This window comes from Saccopteryx bilineata, chromosome 2, assembly GCF_036850765.1.
Source record: "Saccopteryx bilineata isolate mSacBil1 chromosome 2, mSacBil1_pri_phased_curated, whole genome shotgun sequence".
NCBI classification, from domain to species: Eukaryota; Metazoa; Chordata; class Mammalia; order Chiroptera; family Emballonuridae; genus Saccopteryx; species Saccopteryx bilineata.
Window position 1 is genome coordinate 136,065,346 of NC_089491.1, and position 19,062 is coordinate 136,084,407.

The 19,062-nt window shown below is 51.5% G+C and overlaps 2 protein-coding genes across 2 annotated transcripts; one reads left to right on the forward strand and one right to left on the reverse strand.

The window, feature by feature from the left end:
- Positions 1–347: 347 nt before the first annotated feature.
- On the reverse strand, positions 348–9,294 carry SLC48A1 (solute carrier family 48 member 1). Its single transcript, XM_066258004.1, has 3 exons — positions 9,064–9,294; positions 2,123–2,290; positions 348–1,552 (listed from the first exon to the last, which is right to left on the reverse strand). Exons 1-3 carry the CDS (start codon positions 9,197–9,199, stop codon positions 1,416–1,418), a joined length of 441 nt encoding a protein of 146 aa, XP_066114101.1. The 5' UTR covers positions 9,200–9,294; the 3' UTR covers positions 348–1,415.
- LOC136324733 (U1 small nuclear ribonucleoprotein C-like) lies at positions 8,915–11,516 on the forward strand. The gene is made up of 2 exons (XM_066258003.1): positions 8,915–8,950; positions 10,974–11,516. The coding sequence occupies exon 2, from the start codon at positions 11,043–11,045 to the stop codon at positions 11,514–11,516; it is 474 nt and encodes a 157-aa protein (XP_066114100.1). The 5' UTR covers positions 8,915–8,950; positions 10,974–11,042.
- The last annotated feature ends 7,546 nt before the right edge of the window (positions 11,517–19,062 follow it).

Sequence of the window (19,062 nt, forward strand, 5' to 3'; positions counted from 1 at the left end):
TGGGAGAGGATGAAGGAAAGGGAGCCTCTGCCCTCCTCATCTGTCCTGGCCTCCTGGGTGGCAGACATGAAATCCCGTAGGGGTGGCTGAGGCTGTGCCCATGGACATCCTTGCCCTGGCCAGGGGTGTGCTGAGACCCAGAGGAGGGCCAAACCGGTGTGTTCCCCCATGCCAAGGGCCAGACGGAGCGGGTCTCCAGCCCCTGAGATACCATCCCTCCCCTGCCCACCAGGGCACAATGTGAACTAAGAAAATGGCTTCATGAGATCACTGAGACCCAGCACCACCAGCCTTCCTGCCCACTGCTCGCACAGGCCCCCCACCCCAAGAAGCAACCAGAGGCTATCTGATACAAATGGTCACTGTATTTCTGCTAAAGTGACAGTGACATAGATAAGGCAAAGAGCTGAGGGAGTGGGCACAGGTAGGAAAGGGGTAGACCGTGCAGAATGGCAACCTAACACAAAGCCGCGTGCACCAGTAGCCCCTTCCCTCGCACGTCAGGTGAGCCCTTGGGCCGGTATATGGACAGAGCAGATTTCGTCGTTCAGAAGGGAGATGAAAAAGGTTGCGAGCCCTGGGCGAGGCAGTGCTAAGGGACAGGAGTTGGGAGGGCCATCTTATAGCTGGGGGTGTTCTGGGTGATCTGTGTGGCCAGGGGCAGGTGTGAGAAGACGGAGCGGAAATGCAGGGCTGGTGGTGTGTAGGCACAGGTCTGAAGGTCCTTCCAGCCTACGCCACGCTGCCCTCTCCCTCCGCAAGCCCTTCCAGGGGCAGGAGCACCTTCCCCAAGACCCTTAGTCTGGCCTCATTGGGGAGTCCTGTTCTGAGGTGTGGTGCGTGTAAGAGGAAGGACTTGGGTGGTGAAGGAGATGACTGACTTGCACGCTTATGGGAGATCAGCTCTGGGTGGAACGGACACGGAATTCTCCGCCCAAGTCCCCAAGACCCTTGGGGGAACAACAGGATGGGATGCCGGGGTTGGGCTTGAGGTCTCTACCAGAGACCCCTTATTTGACCTGACCTTTCTAGGTTCCTACCCAGGCCAAGGGAGAATTCCTAGGGCAGTAGGGACCAGACACCTGCCCCCTGCCCCCATGCGTAGCTCAAGGCGTCTGCCCCTTGAGGGTTGCCCTGGCCCTGCTTACAAAGATTACACGCTAAGAAAATAGATCCGTTTGGGAAGCTTCCCTCCAAGCAGGCCGATGAGGAGCAACATGGCAGGTCCCCTTTCTACCACACCCAGGTCTCCCCCCAAAGTGGATGGGGAAGCTTCCTGGGAGACCAAGTCTTCCTCTTGTGTATTTTCTGCCACGGTTCTGGGGTCCCCCAGGGGCAGGGCAGTCCCACCCGATGTCTCAGAAGCTGAGTCCAGGTCCTGAGGACCCCAGGGTGCAGAGGCCTCACCCCCTGGGTCAGAAATCACTGAGGATGCTGATGTCGGCAAAGTCAGCCCTGTAGCGGTGGGCGTAGAGGCTGAGCAGGAAGGCCCACTTGAAGGCAATGAAACTCCAGACGCAGGACAAGTAGTAGCTGTTGGGGTCCGTGAGGCCTGCAGGAGAGAGAGGACTGACTTTGACTCTGGAGGGCCTTGCCTTCTTTCCCAGCCCCCATCCCACAAGCCCAGGGCCACCCCTCCTGGACCTCCCAACAGAGGCTGAACCAATCCTACAGAGACACTGAGTGTGATACTTCAGGGTTTACAGGCAGCAGGCATGAGGGAAGGTCAGGGCTGGCCAGCCACAGGTCTGCATCTACTCTGCTTTTTTACTTTGACCAGAGGCTACTTCCAACCACCTAGCATCAGAGGCAGGGACAAAGGCCTTTGGCTTCTTGTCCACTGCAGCCACCAGGGGGCACTCCCATCCCACTACATGGTACTGCAATTAACCTGCAGTATGCATTGTACTCAGCACTTCATGCATTTCATTGAATCCTCCCAACCCCAGGGGATGGGTACTCTCATTCCACCCCCTTTAAGAGCGAGAAAACCCAGGCACAGGAGGTTAGGTGATCTGCCAGTCCCTTGGATGTAAGCTGTGGAACCAGGACCAGAATCCTGGTCTACCCCTCATCCCCACATGGGCCCACCCACGTCTTCCCCTCCAGAACTGGCCCTCACTCTGGTGTCCGGTGATGGCCAGCACGAGGAAGGTGCAGAAGGTGGCAATGGAGACGGCCGAGAAGAGGACGCCCACGAAGAAGAAGCCACGCAGCCCCTTGAGCCAGGTCCTCCAGTAATCCTGCATGTACATCACATGCGTCACCAGGGCCCACAGCGCCAGCACACCTGCGGGACGGACTCGGTCAGAAAGGCCAGACACTCCAGTACCTCTCCTCTTCCTGCCTCCAGTCAGGACCGGCCCCCAGGGCCCTTTAGGTCAGCTAGGCCAGACCTGTTTGCATAATAACACTAAGATAGTGTTGGCCTTTCTTAGGTCTTATTCTCTTAAGACTGTGGAGTGGAGTTTTCCAAGGCTATATAGGGCCTGTGATCTCACAGGGCCTGAATGCAAAAACAGATTCTCTATCGAGTCACACATGACAGAGATTGGCAAAAATATAAAACCATACCATTCTCCCTAATTTTTTTGTGTGTGAAAATATGACCATTTCCTCACACGTGCATGTGCACATGCACACACACAGGATGTTACTGTGTTAGTGCAATGTGTTTTTAAAGATTACTTTAAAATGCTTAAAAACATTCTCAGCTTAAATTTCTAATGTGGTATGTATTGACAGGTATAACCCACATAAGCAAAATTTTCTTGGGGTTTCACTTCTTTTCAAGAGTGTAAAGGGGTCCTGAAATTGTCAGGTTTGAGGACGGCTGCAGTCCAGTGTGCTTTTCTAGGGACCGCCCGCTACCTTCCCTGAGGGCCACGGCTGTGGGGAGCTGCTCTTCCACCGGCCACAAGGACCACAGTCTCAAAGTTTCAAGACCTTCTTACTCATGGCCATACTCGATGTCACTCCCTCCAGTTTGCTACAAAGGGCAGACCAGACCCCCCCCCCCCCCAGGCCTTTCTGGGCCTAGTCTCTGGGCCTGGCTGGGCACTTCTCCTACAGTGCCAGCTGCTGCTCAGCCAATACAATGAGTGCCCTCTGTGCCAGTCTGTGCCTGCCGCGCAGCCCAAGGAGCGAAACAAATATCAATTCTATTGGCAAGAGTCTGGGTCTGGGGCAAGCCTGTGGGGTCCCTGCCAGGGAGGAATGAGGAAAGAGCCAGCTGTCAGCCTGGTGGGTGCAGGCCATACAGGCTGGGGTCCTAGGAGTCAGGAGACCCGTGCACACATGCACAGGAAGGTGGCATCTGCTGGGCAAAGTAGTTGCTTATCTGTGGCAAGAAAGAGAAGAAAGGGAAGTTGATAGGGAGGTGGGGGTGGGAAGAGTGCTTTGACTGAATCGGACATTTTATTTCTTAGGCTGGGTGGCGAGTATAAAGGAATTTGTTAAATCATCTTTTTTCACATGCCCAAAATATTTCATTTTTTTTTAAGTTAGGGACAACAAAAGGCAAAAGGGAGCATCATCACAGAGCTATGTATGCTCTGCTTACCAGCTCAGAAGTTGTTGCAACTCAGACAGCCTGGCAAGGGATAAAAACCACGAGGCTACAAGCCAGGAAGCCTGGGGCCTGGCACTGTTGTGCCGCTCATGAGCTCTCAGAGCCTTCGTGTTTCAAATCTAAAAATGAGCAAGCCCCAAAGTCCCACCAGCACGGACACTAGCGACTCTGGAGTTCCACGGTGATGAGAGTGCAGCCCTGCCGACCTCTGCAGCGTCCCCTCCTACCCTATTCACCCACACCCTCCCAGCTCTGCCCCCGCCCACCCCAACCTTCCTCGGGGGCGGGCACCTAGAGCGTGGGTCCCTCCACCCCTGCGATGAGGATGGGCCTAGACAAACACCTCTCCATCCTGGCCAAGGCAGAAGTGGGAGCGGCCAGAGGTGGACAGTGTAGCCCCCCATGGCCTCGGCTTACATCTTAGTGAACTGGGTTGTGTGCCAGCCACCCTTCCCAGAGTCTTTCCCTATATTTTCACATGCATCCTAAGTGTTCATTTAGGGAAGCCATTTGTTGTTGTTTTTTTTTTATTTTAAAAACTTTTTAATAATATTGTTGTTTTTTTTCTTTTCATTTTTCTGAAGCTGGAAACAGGGAGAGACAGTCAGACAGACTCCCGCATGCGCCCGACTGGGATCCACCCGGCACGCCCACCAGGGGCAACGCTCTGCCCACCAGGGGGTGATGCTCTGCCCATCCTGGGCGTCGCCATGTTGCGACCAGAGCCACTCTAGCGCCTGGGGCAGAGGCCAAGGAGCCATCCCCAGCGCCCGGGCCATCCTTGCTCCAATGGAGCCTTGGTTGCGGGAGGGGAAGAGAGAGACAGAGAGGAAAGCGCGACAGAGGGGTGGAGAAACAAATGGGCGCTTCTCCTGTGTGCCCTGGCCGGGAATCGAACCCGGGTCCTCCGCACGCTAGGCCGACGCTCTACCGCTGAGCCAACCGGCCAGGGCCTAATATTGTTTTTTATTTTGTTTTGTTTTGTGACAGAGTCAGAGAGAGACAGAGAGAGGGACAGGTAGAGACAGACAGACAGGAAGGGAGAGAGAAAGATGAGAAGCATCAACTCTTCGTTGCAGCACCCCAGTTGTTCACTGATTGCTCTCTCGTATGTGCCTTAACTGGGGGGCTACAGCAGACCAACTGACCCCTTGCTCAAGCCAGCGACCCTGGGCTCAAGCTGGTCAGCCTTGCTCAAAGCAGATGAGCCCGCGTTCAAGCCAGCAACCTCAGGGTTATGAACCTGGGTCCTCCAAGTCCCAGTCCGATGCTCTATCCACTGCGCCCACCACCTGGTCAGGCTTATTTTTTAAATTCATTCTAGGCTAACCTGCGATGGCACAGTGGATAAAGCATTGACCTCCTAGAACACTGAGGTCGCCAGTTTGAAACCTTGGGCTTCCTGCTCCTCCCCATCCCCATCCTTTTCTCTTTCTCCCTTTCTCTGTCCCTCCACCTCTCTAAAATGAATTAAAAATATTTTTTTTAGCCTGACCAGGCGGTGGCGCAGTGGATAGAGCGTCGGGCTGGGATGCGGAAGACCCAGATTCGAGACCCCGAGGTTGCCAGCTTGAGCGCGGGCTCATCTGGTTTGAGCAAAAGCTCACCTGCTTGGACCCAAGGTCGCTGGCTCAAGCAGGGGGTTACTCGGTCTGCTGAAGGCCCATGGTCAAGGCACATGTGAGAAAGCAGTCAATGAACAACTAATGTGTCGCTACGAAAAACTAATGATTGATGCTTCTCATCTCTCTCCATTCCTGTCTGTCTGTCCCTCTCTCTGACTCTCTCTCTCTGTCTCTATAATAATAATAATAATAAAATAAATAAAAATATTTTTTAATTCATTCTAGAGAAAAAGGAAGAGAGAGAGACAGAGAACACTGATCTGTTCCTATATGTGCCTTGACCAGGAATCGAACCTGCAACCTTTGCAAATCAGGATGACACTTTAACCAATAGAACCATCCAGCCAGGGCACCATCTGGTTTCTTAAAGGGCCCTGAGAAGGAGGCTTATTGTCACTGAGTGCACCTGAGGAACAGTCAGATGGGCACCTGTCTGGGACAGCCCTCCTTGCCCTCTGTCTCCTTAATATGCCATAGCGGGCTGGAGTAGCTGAGCTCTAAAGATGCTTTGCCAAAGATTCTGGAAATTAGCTCAGGAGAAAAATAAGGAGGTCAGAGCGAGTGCTCTGTGACTCAGCAATTTCTGGGTTAGGAAATGCTGAAATAGGGGCCTACGGAAATGTCATCTCTTAGTCCACTGGTGATGCTCCAGCAGTGCCCCCCTAACACCAACCCCCACATACAACCACACAGTAAAAGGGCTGAGTAGGGGAAAAAGCAAGATGGCTATCTTGGGTGTTCCAGGTCTCACTTCTTTGCTAATAATTAGCAAGCACAACCTTCCCCACCTCTCACTTCCCCTGCACACAGGCCTCACTTCCAAATAAACACAAGCAAAGCCTGGAAGCAGACCCCGTCGCACCCACCCTGTCTCTCACCACTTTCTGTGGAAGAAGGACCTCCCTCATCAGTTCCACCCAAAGGCATGCAGTGAAGGAGCAGGAGTCCCTACTGGTACCCTCTAGCAGGAAGCAATTGTCCCTCAGCCCTGCTCCCTTTCCTAGGATACTCCGGGCTCCGGGAAGCTTGGTCTGCACCATTCAGGACAGAATGGACCATTCCCTAGACCCACCCAGCTGCATGTCCATGCCAGACCTCACCCCTCACTCCACCCTACCTGCTTCAAGGAGAAGGGACCCTGCTCCACTCAGGGCTCATAACCAACAGGCCATGACCAAGAAAGGCACACGATGGGTCAGTGAAAGCATCCCCAGTGGCTGGGTTGAAGGTGAGGAGACAGGAGGAGCCCAGGGGAGCTCCGAGAGAAACGCGGACAAGCAGGACACTAGGCCTGGGCCCCCCTATGTTGTACCCCTGTCCTGCAGGAAAGCAAGGCCAGGGGCCCCAGTGCTCCTCTCACTCATAGTTCCATGTGAAGAACACAGAGCCGTTTAGACTCTTGGGGGCAATTTTTCTATTGTTTTTCTCTTTCCTTGTCTGTTTGATGTAGAGCAAGTGTGTGTGTTTCCCAGGGTTTCCACAGCAAAATTACTTCTACAACAGCCTTTTCTCGAAGCCTCTTCTTCCCAGACGTCACCAGGATGGGAAAGCGGGTGTCACCCTATGCACCCTTTTCCTACGGGACCCTTGGGCTCCAGGCTTACCCTGCCATGAGAACCAGCACCCCCACGGGCCGCTGCCTGGTACTCAGGGAGAAGGAACACACGAGGGCTGCCCTCTGGTGACTCAGCAGTTTCTGAACTGGAAAATGCCAAGTCAGAAGTGGGGTGCTCACAGTCAGTAAATCCGCTGATGCTTCACCCCCAAAAGAGGAAGAAGTCTGACTGGCTACAGACTCTCGGGACCCACTCAGGGTGGAGAGGGCACGCGCACAGCCCCGGCCTGGCAAGCCCTCCATCACCCCACCACACCACCACACCAGCAGGCAGCTTTGGCTCTTCCATGGCCACCTCCTGGTTGTCAAAGACCAGACTGTCAGGGAGGCCCGAGGCCCCTGCTGCCCTAGCGTCTCTCCTTGGGCAGTTCCACAGCTGGCCTGCCTCAGAGGGAAGCCTGCCGCAAGGGAGAGAGGACAGAGTCTGCAACAGAGGAAAACCCCAGGACACCCTGGGGCATAAGTCAGAGGGCCCATTTCATGGACCTCCAACAAGCAGTTGTGAGGTGAATGAGAGAGAACACAAAATTGCAACATTTTGGACCTCAAGGGGGGGGGGGGGGTCTCTGAGATCACCTTCTTCACCGGCATCTCCTCCAGTCCTTAGGGATGAGGAAACTGAGGTCCAGGAGGCACACAGCTAACTAGGGCTCATTGCACCAGGCCAGGCTCTAACACAACCAGAGCAGGCGAGCTCTGATCCCAGGGATGGCCCGTGCTCCTCACTCCACAGGCAGCCCCTCATCTCAAGTCTTATTAGTACAACCACGGGCCCGGCCTGAAAACACCAGCTCTCTGAGGGCAAAGCAGAAGGGCTGACAAAACCCAGGGAGAGACTGCAAGGAGAAGAGAACCAGGAAAAACAGGGTAGATGGTAAAGGGTCAGGGGTCTGTAGATAAGTGAGCAGAGGTGGCCTGACTGCCCCCAGGGAGGACAGAAAGCCACAGGTGGTGAGGCATCCAGGCAGGCACAAGAGCAGCCCGGCCAGGGTGCCCACCGCCTATCCTTGGTGACTCCCCAGTGCTCTGCTTGGCATTGCTTAAGCTGTGGCCATTATGCCCCTCTTATAAGGCAGAACCTTCACCTCCCATTCCTTGTCTACCCAGGGATGGCTCTCAGTAAGCTCAGGTGCAATGAGGAAATGTAGTTATTTGTCATTAGTCCATTTAGGGCTCTTTGGGCAGAGGAATTTAGTAACAGAATAAGATCATCATATATAAAAGCATTATCCTTACATGTATTTTTTTCCTAAAGTTCTTTTCCCACACATACTATTTCATGTAGCTGTGTAGCCCGGGGCAAGCTATTTATTTACACTAAACCTCAATTTAAGGCTTCTCTGTAACATGTGCATAGTAATGCCTACTTCACAGGACTAAGGTAAGGATTAAATGAGATGATGGGAGCAGATTGCTTAACACAGTGCCTGACATATAGAAAGCAATTTTAAAAAGTTAGCAAGTAGAAATATTTTTCTTCTTCACACCAGTTCTACAACACAGCAAGGTTAATGGCATGCCCAAAGGGTGCACAGCCAGTTCAGAGCCCGGGTGAGCACCGGCTTCCGCCAGCGCACTGACGTTCTTACTCTAGCATTTGCCTCCCCTTCCCACCCTGGGGCACAAAAAGGGCGGCCAGGACAGGTTAGCAGATACTGGTGGAGGAGCCACAGCACAAGGGTGGCAATGAGACACCAATGTGGCGGAAACATAATCAGATCCCTAACGTGCTCCTCCAGGTCTCTACCGAGGATTCTGCTGGGGTGGGGTCCACACTAAGAGGCAGGTGGGCTTCCCCAAATACACCCAGACCTCCTTTCCATTTACCCCTTCTCTGCTGTCATCCAGCCACCAAGGAAGAGGCGCTGGAGGGGCGGGACCCCCGGAACAGGTGTGTGTGTGTGTGGGGGGGGGTCTTTACACTGAGCCCAGTGTTGGCTCAGGGAAAGGGGTGGCGAGCGAAGCAGACTCTCAGGAAGGAGGCTGTCAGAGCGCAGCGGGCGGGGGAGTCGCGAGCTAACCCGTCAGCCGCTGGACGTCGGCACCCGGGTCGGGCCGGCTTGGCGGGCACCCGGTGCCCGTGGCACCCGGAGAATACTCCGGCCGCGAGAGGCCTGCGCCCCTAATGGATGTTTTCAGGTAAACACCCTACCCGATCCCCGGGGAAGCGCCGCCCGCCAGGATCCTCAGGAACAGAGCGCCGCCCCACGCCCCCACAACCGGGCCTCAGTGCCCCCAGCGCCCCGGGCTACCTGCGAGTCCCCCCATAGCCGCGGTCCCCGGCTGGCTGTAGACCACCGTCCAGACCAGGAAGATGGAGAAGCCGGCCACGGAGCTGAGGCCGGAGTAGGCGGCGCGGAGGCCGAGCTGCAGGCGAGACGGGGCCATGGGCTGCGGGCACCGGGCGAGAGGGCACGCGCCGCGGAGAGTCACAGGTGCAGGGCCGGGAGCCGGAGCCGGGAGCCGCCGGCCGCCGGGTGCTCCGCCCAGGCCCGCCCCCTGCGCCGCCGCACAGCGCCCTCCCCGGCCGGAGGCCGCCCGCGCCGGGAGCCGCCGCCCGCGCGGCCAGGGTTGGGCACCGTGGGGTTGGGCACCGTGAAGTTGGGCTGTCTGGTCACCGGGTACCTGTTAGGCAGATCCCGGGTTTATCCTCAGATCCACCAGATGAAGATGGGCGGAGCCTGACAACATATTTATAGAAGCCAGCTGCAGTGACTGCTTTTTAAAATTTAATCTCTGAATAGGAGGCACATTCTCGTTTAAAATTTGAGCTTTAAATTTCTTGTTAAAAATTAAAACATAAAAATACACAGCGAATATGATTCCTTCCACCCTGCCGCCATCAGCCAGGCTCCCTCCCAGACCTGCGTTAAGCAGCCTCAGAAGGTACTTCACACTGGAGTTTGGGAGCCCATGCCACCATCACCTTCTAACCTTAAATTCCCAACGCTCACCGACAGATCCCCTTTCCTTTCATCTCCACAAGCCTCATACCCACCGCAAACCACTACCAAACATCACCTCCACCTTCAGAATCAGACAATGCCAGAGACCGGAAATACAGCAGGAATACATATATTGAGCTCTCACCGCAGGTCCTGCCTCCTGCAAGGAGCTGGGAGGAAGAACCGGACCCAACACAGTCCTCAAAGCACTTGTAATCTAGCCCATCTATGCCTGCACAGAATACGAGGCCAGTATCCCTTGTATTCTTTTTTTTTGCTGCTATTACAAATTCTCCCGAATTCGTTGGCTTCAACCAGCACACGTTTATAATCTTATAGTTCTGTAGACCTAAACATGGGTCTCAATTGGCTAATATTAAAAAGGATGACAGGACTGCCCTCCTGGGAGCTCAAGGGGAAAATTCACTTCCTTGCCTTTTCCAGCTTCTCTATAGAGCCAACCCCATTCTTTTTTTTCTTTTTTTTTTAAGACTTTATTCAATTTTTTTTTCAGAGAGGAGAGAGAGGGAGAGGGAAAGAGTGAAAGAGAGAGAAGGGGGAGGAGCAGGAAGCATCAACTCCCCTATGTGCCTTGACCAGGCAAGCCCAGGGTTTCGAACCAGCGACCTCAGTGTTCCAGGTGGATGCTTTATCCCACAGCGCCACCACAGGTCAGACAACAACCCCACTCTTTGACTGAGCCCTCTTCCTTCATCTCCAAAACTACTAAACCACATTACTTTGACCTCTGCTTCTGTTGTCATATCTCCTCTCTCACTGACTCTGCTCTCTTCCTCTTTTCCCTTATAAGGACCCTGGTGACTAAGAACCTGAATAATCCAAAATAATTTTCCAACACTATAATCCTTAACTTACTCACATCAGCAAAATCTCTTTTGCCAAGTATAGGAATATATGCACAAATTCTAGGGATTAAGATATAGACAGCTTAGGGGGTGTTATTCTGCCTACCACACCCTTCTGGAATTAAGCTCCATGAGCAGGGACTGTACCACTTTCATTCACACCAACACCTAAATGAGTGCCTGGCACATAAATGCCCTCTAAAGAACATTTGTTGAATAAATGAATGTGAGTGAATAAAGATAAGTATTAAATAATAATCATGCACATGAAATCTAGGCAGGGCATGATTAATTAATTGCAAAATGAGTGATATAAACCAGTGTACGTAAGCTCCATTTCCCTCATTTCAGAAGAGTCTGAGAGCTTCTTAAAAAAGAACGAGTCTGGTGGAACGGAGTGGCCAGTGACTTGTGAACAACATGCCCAAGTTTTATTATGACTACTGCAATACACACCTCACCCATGACTCTCTATCTGTGAGAAAGACACACTGCAGTAGCAGGAAACAAAAAGAGAATGTGAAGAACTACTATCAGAAATGGATGGAAGAGCAGGCTCAGAGCCTGATTGACAAAACAACTACAGCATTTCAGCAAGGGAAGATACCTTCTACTCCATTCTCTGCTCCTCCTCCTGCAGGGGTAATGATCCCTCCTCTGCCAAGTCTTCCTGGTCCTCCTCGCCCTTGTATGATGCCAGCACCCCATATGGGGGGCCCTCCCATAATGCAAACGATGGGCCCTCCTGGGATGATGCCAGTGGGACCTGCTCCTGGAATGAGGCCACCTATGGGAGAGCACATGCCAATGATGCTTGGGCCCCCAACGATGAGACCTCCCATCCATCCCATGATGGTGCCCACTTGGCTAGGAATGACTCAGCCAGACAGGTGAGGACAGAGGGCAGCCTCTTTCAGTTTTATATTTCTTGTTCTACTTCACCAAGAGATCGTGGTGCTGGGACTCCGGATATTCTTTAACAGCATTACAAGGAAGACTCACTCCCTCTTCCTATCAAAGAGAGAATAGTTTTGAAGGGATGCAGTGGGAAAAGGAAAGCAATTTTCATTGTGAAATGTTAAAATAAAATTGTCAGCTCATTTAGTTTAAAAGAGAAGAAAAGAGTCTGACTGGTAGTGGCTCAGTGGACAGAACTTTGACCTGAGTCACTGAGGTCCCAGGTTTGAAACCCTGAGGTCGTTGGCTTGGTAAGCTCAGACTCACCAGCCTGAGTGTGGGGTAGCTGGCTTGAGTGTGGGATCATCCACATGATCCCATGGTCTCTGGCTTGAGCCCAGGGCTGCTGGCTTGAGTAAGGGGTCACTGGCTTGGCTGGAGCCTCCTAGACAAGGCACATATGAGAAGCAATGAACAATTAAAAGTGCCGCAAATACAAGTTGATGCTTATCATGCTCCCCCCCCCCCCAACATACACAAAAAGCCCTGGTCAGGTAACTTGGTTGGTTAGAGCAACCTCCTGATATGCTCTAATCTTCCGATACGTGGGTTTGATCCCTAGTCAGGGTACAAGAATCAACCAGTGAATGTGTAAATAGGTGGAATAACAAAACGATGTTTTTCTCTTGCTTCCTCTTGTTGTAAAATCAACAAATAAAAATTAAAAAGAAAAAGACCTCAGATTCCCTCCTGGCCCATTACATTTGAATCTTGGGAGTTTTTTTTTGTTTGTTTGTTTTTTCTAATGGGAAGTGATTTTAACGTGGTGAGTTCAGAACCCAGCCCCCTTTTTGAGAGCTGCTGGTGGAGAGTTAGAGCTGATGTTCAGAGGAGGGAGCACACCCCACGGTCCAGAGAACACTGCCGTGGGTGGCTTCAGAGCTGGCCAGCTGGGTAACACTCCAGGCTGTGGGAACAGCATGTGTACAGACAGCACAGAGGGAAGAAATAACATGTCAGGTTGGGAATCTGTAAGTAGTTTGTGGTTTGTGGGTGGAATGGGGGTTTTGACATTGAAAATGTTCTGAACATAAAGGGCTTTGAGCATCCTGCTAAGAAGGCTGTTCCCTCCTTGTGGAGCCAGAGGAGGGGACAAAATAACATTCTGTGTTCTAGAAATGTGGCCAGGGTAATAGTGTGAGGGTGAAGTGCCTGTGAAAAACTAGACAGTAGGGACAAGCCCTTCCCTTCCCTGTGCTTTGTTACCTCCTGTAAAGTGGGGACAGCAGTGATATGTACTTCAAGGATTGTGATGAGGACTTGGTGCTTAGAAGAGTGTCTAGCATATAGTAGGTGTTCAGTAAATGTCCACAAGTATGATTAGTAGCAGCAGAACAGCTGTCATGGCAAAAGGTGATGAGGGGAGTCAGGTCGAGGCAGTAAGAATGGAAACAAGGGAGCTGATTCAACCTTAAAGGTCAGGTAGGAATAATTAGCTGGGCAGACAAAGGAGGAGAGCAAAAATGTTATGAGTGGATATATTAGAAGTCTTAGAGAGTAGGGAGCAAACTGAGCATGAGATTGTGCAAGAAAATAGTGAGGAAAGAATTATGTAACAATAGCTTGGGCCCAGGTTGTACAAGAAGGTTAAGAGCAGGCTGAAACTTTTTCTTAATTGTGGAAACTTCTTCTTAACTGTTGAAGGATTTTATACTCAGATAAGGTTACAACTTACTCTGTGGCCCTGGGCCCCTAATTTAACAGAACTTTCTGCCAAGAAAAAGTTTTTCTGTATCTGCACTCTCCAAGATGGTAGTACTCACGTGTGGCTATTGAGTAGTTGATATGTGGCTAGCTGAATTTTAAATTGTTTTTCATTTTAATTTAAACAACCACACATGCTTAGTGTCTATCATATTAGCACAGGAACCTCTCAGAAGTCCTGTTGCTTCATCTATATAATGAGAATGATGACGATACCTCACAGGCTTGTTGTAATGGTGAAGGTATATTGAGATTCTGCAGTTAAACACTCACCACAGTAATCCAACAAATTTTTATTGCTGTTGTTGAAATTGTTGCTATTGTTATTAGTGAACAGGTATAGCATGACATAAGCCATGTTTTGGGAAAAATATTTAGACTGTGGTATTCAGGTTAGATTTGATAGGAAAGAAAATTGTAGAAGAGAAAGCATTTACAAGGCTATTTCAGTGGTAAGGTGTGAATTAAGTAAGGTCTTACCCGAGGAAAGGCCATGAGAATGGGGAAGAATGGAAGGATTATGGAGCTACAAGCACGTGGGTGTGCACCATACATACACTTCTTCCCACATCAGCTTCCTTTCCAGGGTACTTCCAGAAAGCACACTCCCATCCCAACCCGACAGATACCACGGCTCATCACCCACCATGACAGACAACCTTGCTCCCTGCCTGCAGCAGAGATTGCTAGTGCCCACCATCAGCAGCTCTTCTTCTGGCACATGACCTACTAAATTTGAATTCTGAACACTTCCCAAGATTCCTTGCAGTTAAATTGATGCCCTGGGATTGAGTTCTGAGCAATGGAATCAAAATCGAAGCAATGAGTGCCATTACCAGGTTGGACCCATAAAAATCTTCCATGTATCCTCCAGTCTCTCTTCCTTTTCTGTGATGATTTTAGAAGCTGCATGTTGAAGACAGCAGTGTCGAATGATGAAGAGAGCCTAGGACCCTTGAATGAATTAATGGAACAGAACCACCACTTTGTACCCCAGACTCTTATCAGACTGTAACATGAGTGAGAAGCGTACCTTTGTTGGTCTAAGATTCTGCAGTTTCAGGGTTGTTTGTTACAGTTAGTCTTATTATCCCAAAATACGATCTTCATTACATTTCAGGTCATGTAAATATATCCTATATGGACCAGAGGGTTAGGTAGGCCATTTGTAACATAGGGCAGCTAGGAAATGAATTGGTACCTTTCTGAAAAGCAACATATCTGAATTTTAAGAACTAGCATCTGGAAAAACCAACTTTGGACTAAACTAAGAGGACTCTTCAACCAAGGAACACTGAAGAAGCCACACCGAGACTGCTTAGTGTATCCCAAGGTTCTCTTTACCATGCCACAGTCACAGAGCTCCAGGGAAAAGCTACCTGGTCATATCTCTCCAGGCAGAGGAGAACAGAAGCTCCATATCCATGCATGCTGCAAATGGCTTTTCCAGTCTACCTGAATCATTACCAGCTAGAAGCAGCAGTCATTGGGACTTGGACATGAGCTGCAAAGTATAGAATGGTGACAACTCCAGTGCCATGCGGACTTTTCCTGGATGTGGATTTTCCCTGGACTCCTGCTCCCTGTGACAGCTCCTAACAGACTGAACTGGGGTTGGGTTGCATTTTTCAAGGACTTGGCATGGTGATGGGGCCAACTTGGACTTGGTGAACATGGTAAGGACACTACTCTTTTATGGATGCTTGCTGTATTGGCCAAGAGTTTGCTTAAAGGCTTTTAATCACTGTAAAAAAAAAAATAGAAGACTGGATAAAGAAGATGGGGCACATATACACCATGGTATACTATTCAGCTAGAAGAAATGATGATATCGGATCACTTACAGCAGAATGGTGGAATCTTGATAACATTATGCGGAGTGAAATAAGTGAATCAGAAAAAAACAAGAACTGCAGGATTCCATACATTGGTGGAACATAAAAACGAGACTAAGAGACATGGACAGGAGTGTGGTGGTTACAGGGGGTGGGGGGAGGGAAGGATGAAGAGGGAGAGGGGGAGGGGTACAAAGAAAACTGGATAGAGGGTGACGGAGGACAATCTCTCTTCGGGTGATGGGTATGCAACAGAACTAAATGACAAGATAACCTGGAAATGTTTTCTTTGAATATATGTAGCCTGATTTATTGATGTCACCCCATTAAAATAAAAATTTATTTATAAAAAAAGAAAAACAAAAAAAACAAAAAATATATCCTATATGGCTAACCTGTCTGAACTATTAATCCCTGTGAAGTCACTTTTGAATTGGGCCCACCCAATATTAAGAAAGATTCCTAACTCCCACTTGCAGAGACCTTGCATCCTAAGACATTTCTTCCTCACTCCCGGAAAGCAGGCACATTCCTGACATATCTTCTCCCGCAATGCTACGTCAAGGTTACTCCCAACAAGCTATATTCCGGTTGATTAGATTTGTCAGGGCTTCCTCTTCTCTGTTCCTTAGTCCCCACCCAGCAGGATGTCATCTGGGGCATGTACTTTATCCTATGGCTCCAGCCCCAAACCTAGGCATCATTACTGAGTTCTGCCTCTCCTTCACCCCGACATCCACAGCGAACACAGTTGGGCATGCTCTGTTCTTTCTTTCCATCCACCTGCTACCACCCTAGTCCAGCCGCCATCACCTCCATTGCCCCCTGCAACAGCCTCCTAACCGGTTTTCCTCTGCTCATTCTTTCCCCTCCAGTCCATTCTCCACCCAGCAGCAGGTGTGATCTTTAAAAATGACAACCAGAACATGGAACTCTGCTGCCGCAATCCTTGCAGTGGCTTCCCACAGCTCTTAGGGTGAACTGATTGAGGTCTCCCCAACTCAAATTAGTCTCAACTCTGCCCGTTTCACTTCCGGCACACTGGTCTTCCTTGTTTCTCAAATGTGCCAAGTTTGTTCCTGCCTTGGGGGTCTTTGTACTTTTTGCATGGAAAGCTCTTCTCTGTGCTCACAAGCTCAATCCCTCACCACTCTTGTCTGGGCTTAGATGTTACCTCCTCAGAGAGGCAATCCTGTTCTTAAAGTCCAATCCCTCGCCTGGTTTGTTCCCCATAGCGCTTATACTGTGTGAGATGGTCTTACCTATTTGTTTATCCCTTCCACCCATGCCCCTGCCACCCCATCAGAGTATAACCTCCATGAAGGCAGGGGCTTTATAAAGCTGTTAGGGACCAACTTCTCTTGGTTTGTCCAGGGCTGTCCTGGTTTTACTACTAAAAGTTCCGTGTCCCAGAAAGACCCTCAGTCTAGGGCAAACTTTGATGGTTAGTTAGCCCATTTCCTGCTTTGATTACTTCTGCATTCCTAGTACCTAGTCTAATGCCAGGACCATAGGTAGAACTCAATGAATATTTGTGCGATGAATAAAGGAAAGCAGGGCTGGCTGTCCATAAAGAATTCTTTGAGCCTGGCTCTAGGGGGCAGCCTTCTCTAACCTTGTGCCTTGAGACCCAGCTTTGCAAAGTTGGGCTAAAATCTTCTATGCAGGAATTTAGGTGGTGAGTTCCGCAGGATTCTCCGCAGACCTTATGTGGCCCCCTGCCCACCCTCACCCCTTGTGCAGTTCAAGGCTGTGGACTCGGGTTGAGGCAGCCAGAGGCTGTGCCTGATAGAGGTGGATCCCCTGTCTCCACCCCACCTTGGCCCCCCTCCTATAGCTTCATCTTCCTCCTGAGGTCAGGCTTATAGACCACACGGCAGAAAAGACTGTTTTAGAGAGGAAGAGCAGGCAGCTCACTGCAGGCGGGAGCTGGCCCGCCCCAGGCTGCAAGGAAGGCATCCCAAGGCGAGGGCTCAGATCCAGGGGGTCACCCTGGCTCTCCAGGGCTGTGGCTGCCTTCTGACCCTAAAAGGGGATTACTTCACTTCTCGGGGCTGGAATGATGCCACTCAGCATCAGGCTTCTCGCTGAGACCCACTTCCTCCGCCTGCCCACCGACAGTCAGGAAGTCCACGCAGAGGGCAGGATGCGGAGTGGAAGCAACAGGTTTCAGAGCTCACACTTAGTGAGCATCTGAGGCCGGGGAAGAGGCGTCGGGGTGGGGAGAGGGGAAACGTGAGTGTTTTCACAGCTGCAGCCGCATCTGGAGGGGCAGCGCGGAGCACAGGCCTGCTCACCTCTCCTGTGTTCTCTGGCAACTTCCATCTCCTGGCCTGAACACCCAATCAAGGTACCTGCTCCAACTCTCTTTTCCCTTTTACTGTGAGGTGGGTGTTGAGTGAGGGGAGGGGAGAGAGAGAAAGAGAGATGGGGAGAGAGAGAGAGAGAGAGAGAGAGAGAGAGAGAGAGAAGGAGAGAGGGAGAGAAGGAGAGGGGCGAAGCCTGCAGTTCACCTCCACGTGGCCGTGCGCCTGGTGCACGGGGTGGGGAGAACACGAAGGCCCGAGGGGAGGGCATCACCCCTTCCTAGAGAACAAAGCAGGGATTAGTATAGATTTGTCCTCCAGATTTGAATTTAGGGATTTGATTTACTGAGTGAGAAAGTTACCCACAGAGGCTTAATCAATACACCCAGATTCTCCTCTAGTGCAGCTGTGAGAGCACTGGGCGAAGCAAAGGGCAAGAACTAAGGCTGTCACCTGTGCTCAGTTCAGAGCTTGGGGTCCAAGAATAACAACACCCTAGAGAGGTCCAAGAGGCCACATCTGAGGTGCTCCCAGGAGGAGGAAGAGGGTGGATGGAGGCAGTGAGGAATGGAAATTGGCCAAGAACTGTATGGAAAGGTACCCGGAAGAAAGACAGGCCAGGGGGAGGGGCCTGCAGGAGATGACAAGGACATATGGCAGGTGGGGGACAAATAGTTTACCTATTTAACTCAAGAAGCTTCTCCTAAGGGCCTTCTGTGCCCAAGGCCCTGACTGCAAGTCATGCAGGCTTGAGCAAAGCAGGGCCAGTTGCTGTCCTCTGGAGACTTACATTCTCCGGGAAGAGGGTTACTGATAATAATTAGGCAGCTATTTAATTTCAGTTGTGGTGAGTGCCAGGCATTTGGCAGGGAAATAGGGGAAACCCTGGCCCAAGCGGAGGCTCTGTCAGGGGAGAAGGACCAGGCAGGGTCCCTGCTGCTTGGCCTGGGTCTCAGGACTCCAGCTGGCACCCTCAGCTAAGGGCCAAGGAGCCTGGGGCGCCCTGGAGAACTGAAACCTCAGGGAGGATTAAATTGGGATTCAGGCCTTGCAAGGCCTCTGCCAAGAGGGGAAGCCAAGAGCAGGAAGGCCTTCCCAGAAAAATCAGGTTTGAGACGTCTGAGCAGCGGGCGCTCCCTCTCTGTCAGGGAGGGAAAAACGGGACACGGGGAGGAGAGGGGTGGCCTGTGCTCTCTCACTCAGAAGGCAGACTTCCCTCTTTTTCACTGCCCTCTCTGGACCCCGTGTATCTCCACTTCCCGCTCTGGGCCCCATCTCTGCAGCCCGCCCTGGCCTGTCAGTGTCCCCTCTGGAGGGAGGAAATGGGCCACGGGTCTGGTGCCCAGAAGTCTTTGAATGTTCAGCTTCCTCTGTGGCCCCAGCACTTCCTGAGTAGACTTAGGGGCAGGATGAGGGTCTGCTCTGATGCTAGGCAGGGGCCTCTCTCCCTGGCCTGCTGGCCTGACTGCCACATTCTGGCCCCCTTTTCAGCGAGGGACTGTACCAGGACCCCTCTCTCAGGCCCGCATGGCTGTCTCCAAGTCCCTGGAACATGCGGGCAGAGTGCACACAGAATTTGGGTCCTGAACAAAGGCCACCCAGGGGGTGGGTGGGGGGGTGGGGATGGCGTGTTTGAGA

Coding starts and splice junctions, on each gene's coding strand:
- SLC48A1 (XM_066258004.1), bottom strand. CDS start 9,199: ATGGCCCCGTCTCGCCTGCAGCTCGGCCTCCGCGCCGCCTACTCCGGC. Junction 2,291..9,063: donor GGCTATGGGGGGACTCGCAG/GTAGCCCGGGGC, acceptor TCCGTCCCGCAG/GTGTGCTGGCGCTGTGGGCC. Junction 1,553..2,122: donor GGCCATCACCGGACACCAGA/GTGAGGGCCAGT, acceptor TCTCTCCTGCAG/GCCTCACGGACCCCAACAGC.
- LOC136324733 (XM_066258003.1), top strand. CDS start 11,043: ATGCCCAAGTTTTATTATGACTACTGCAATACACACCTCACCCATGAC.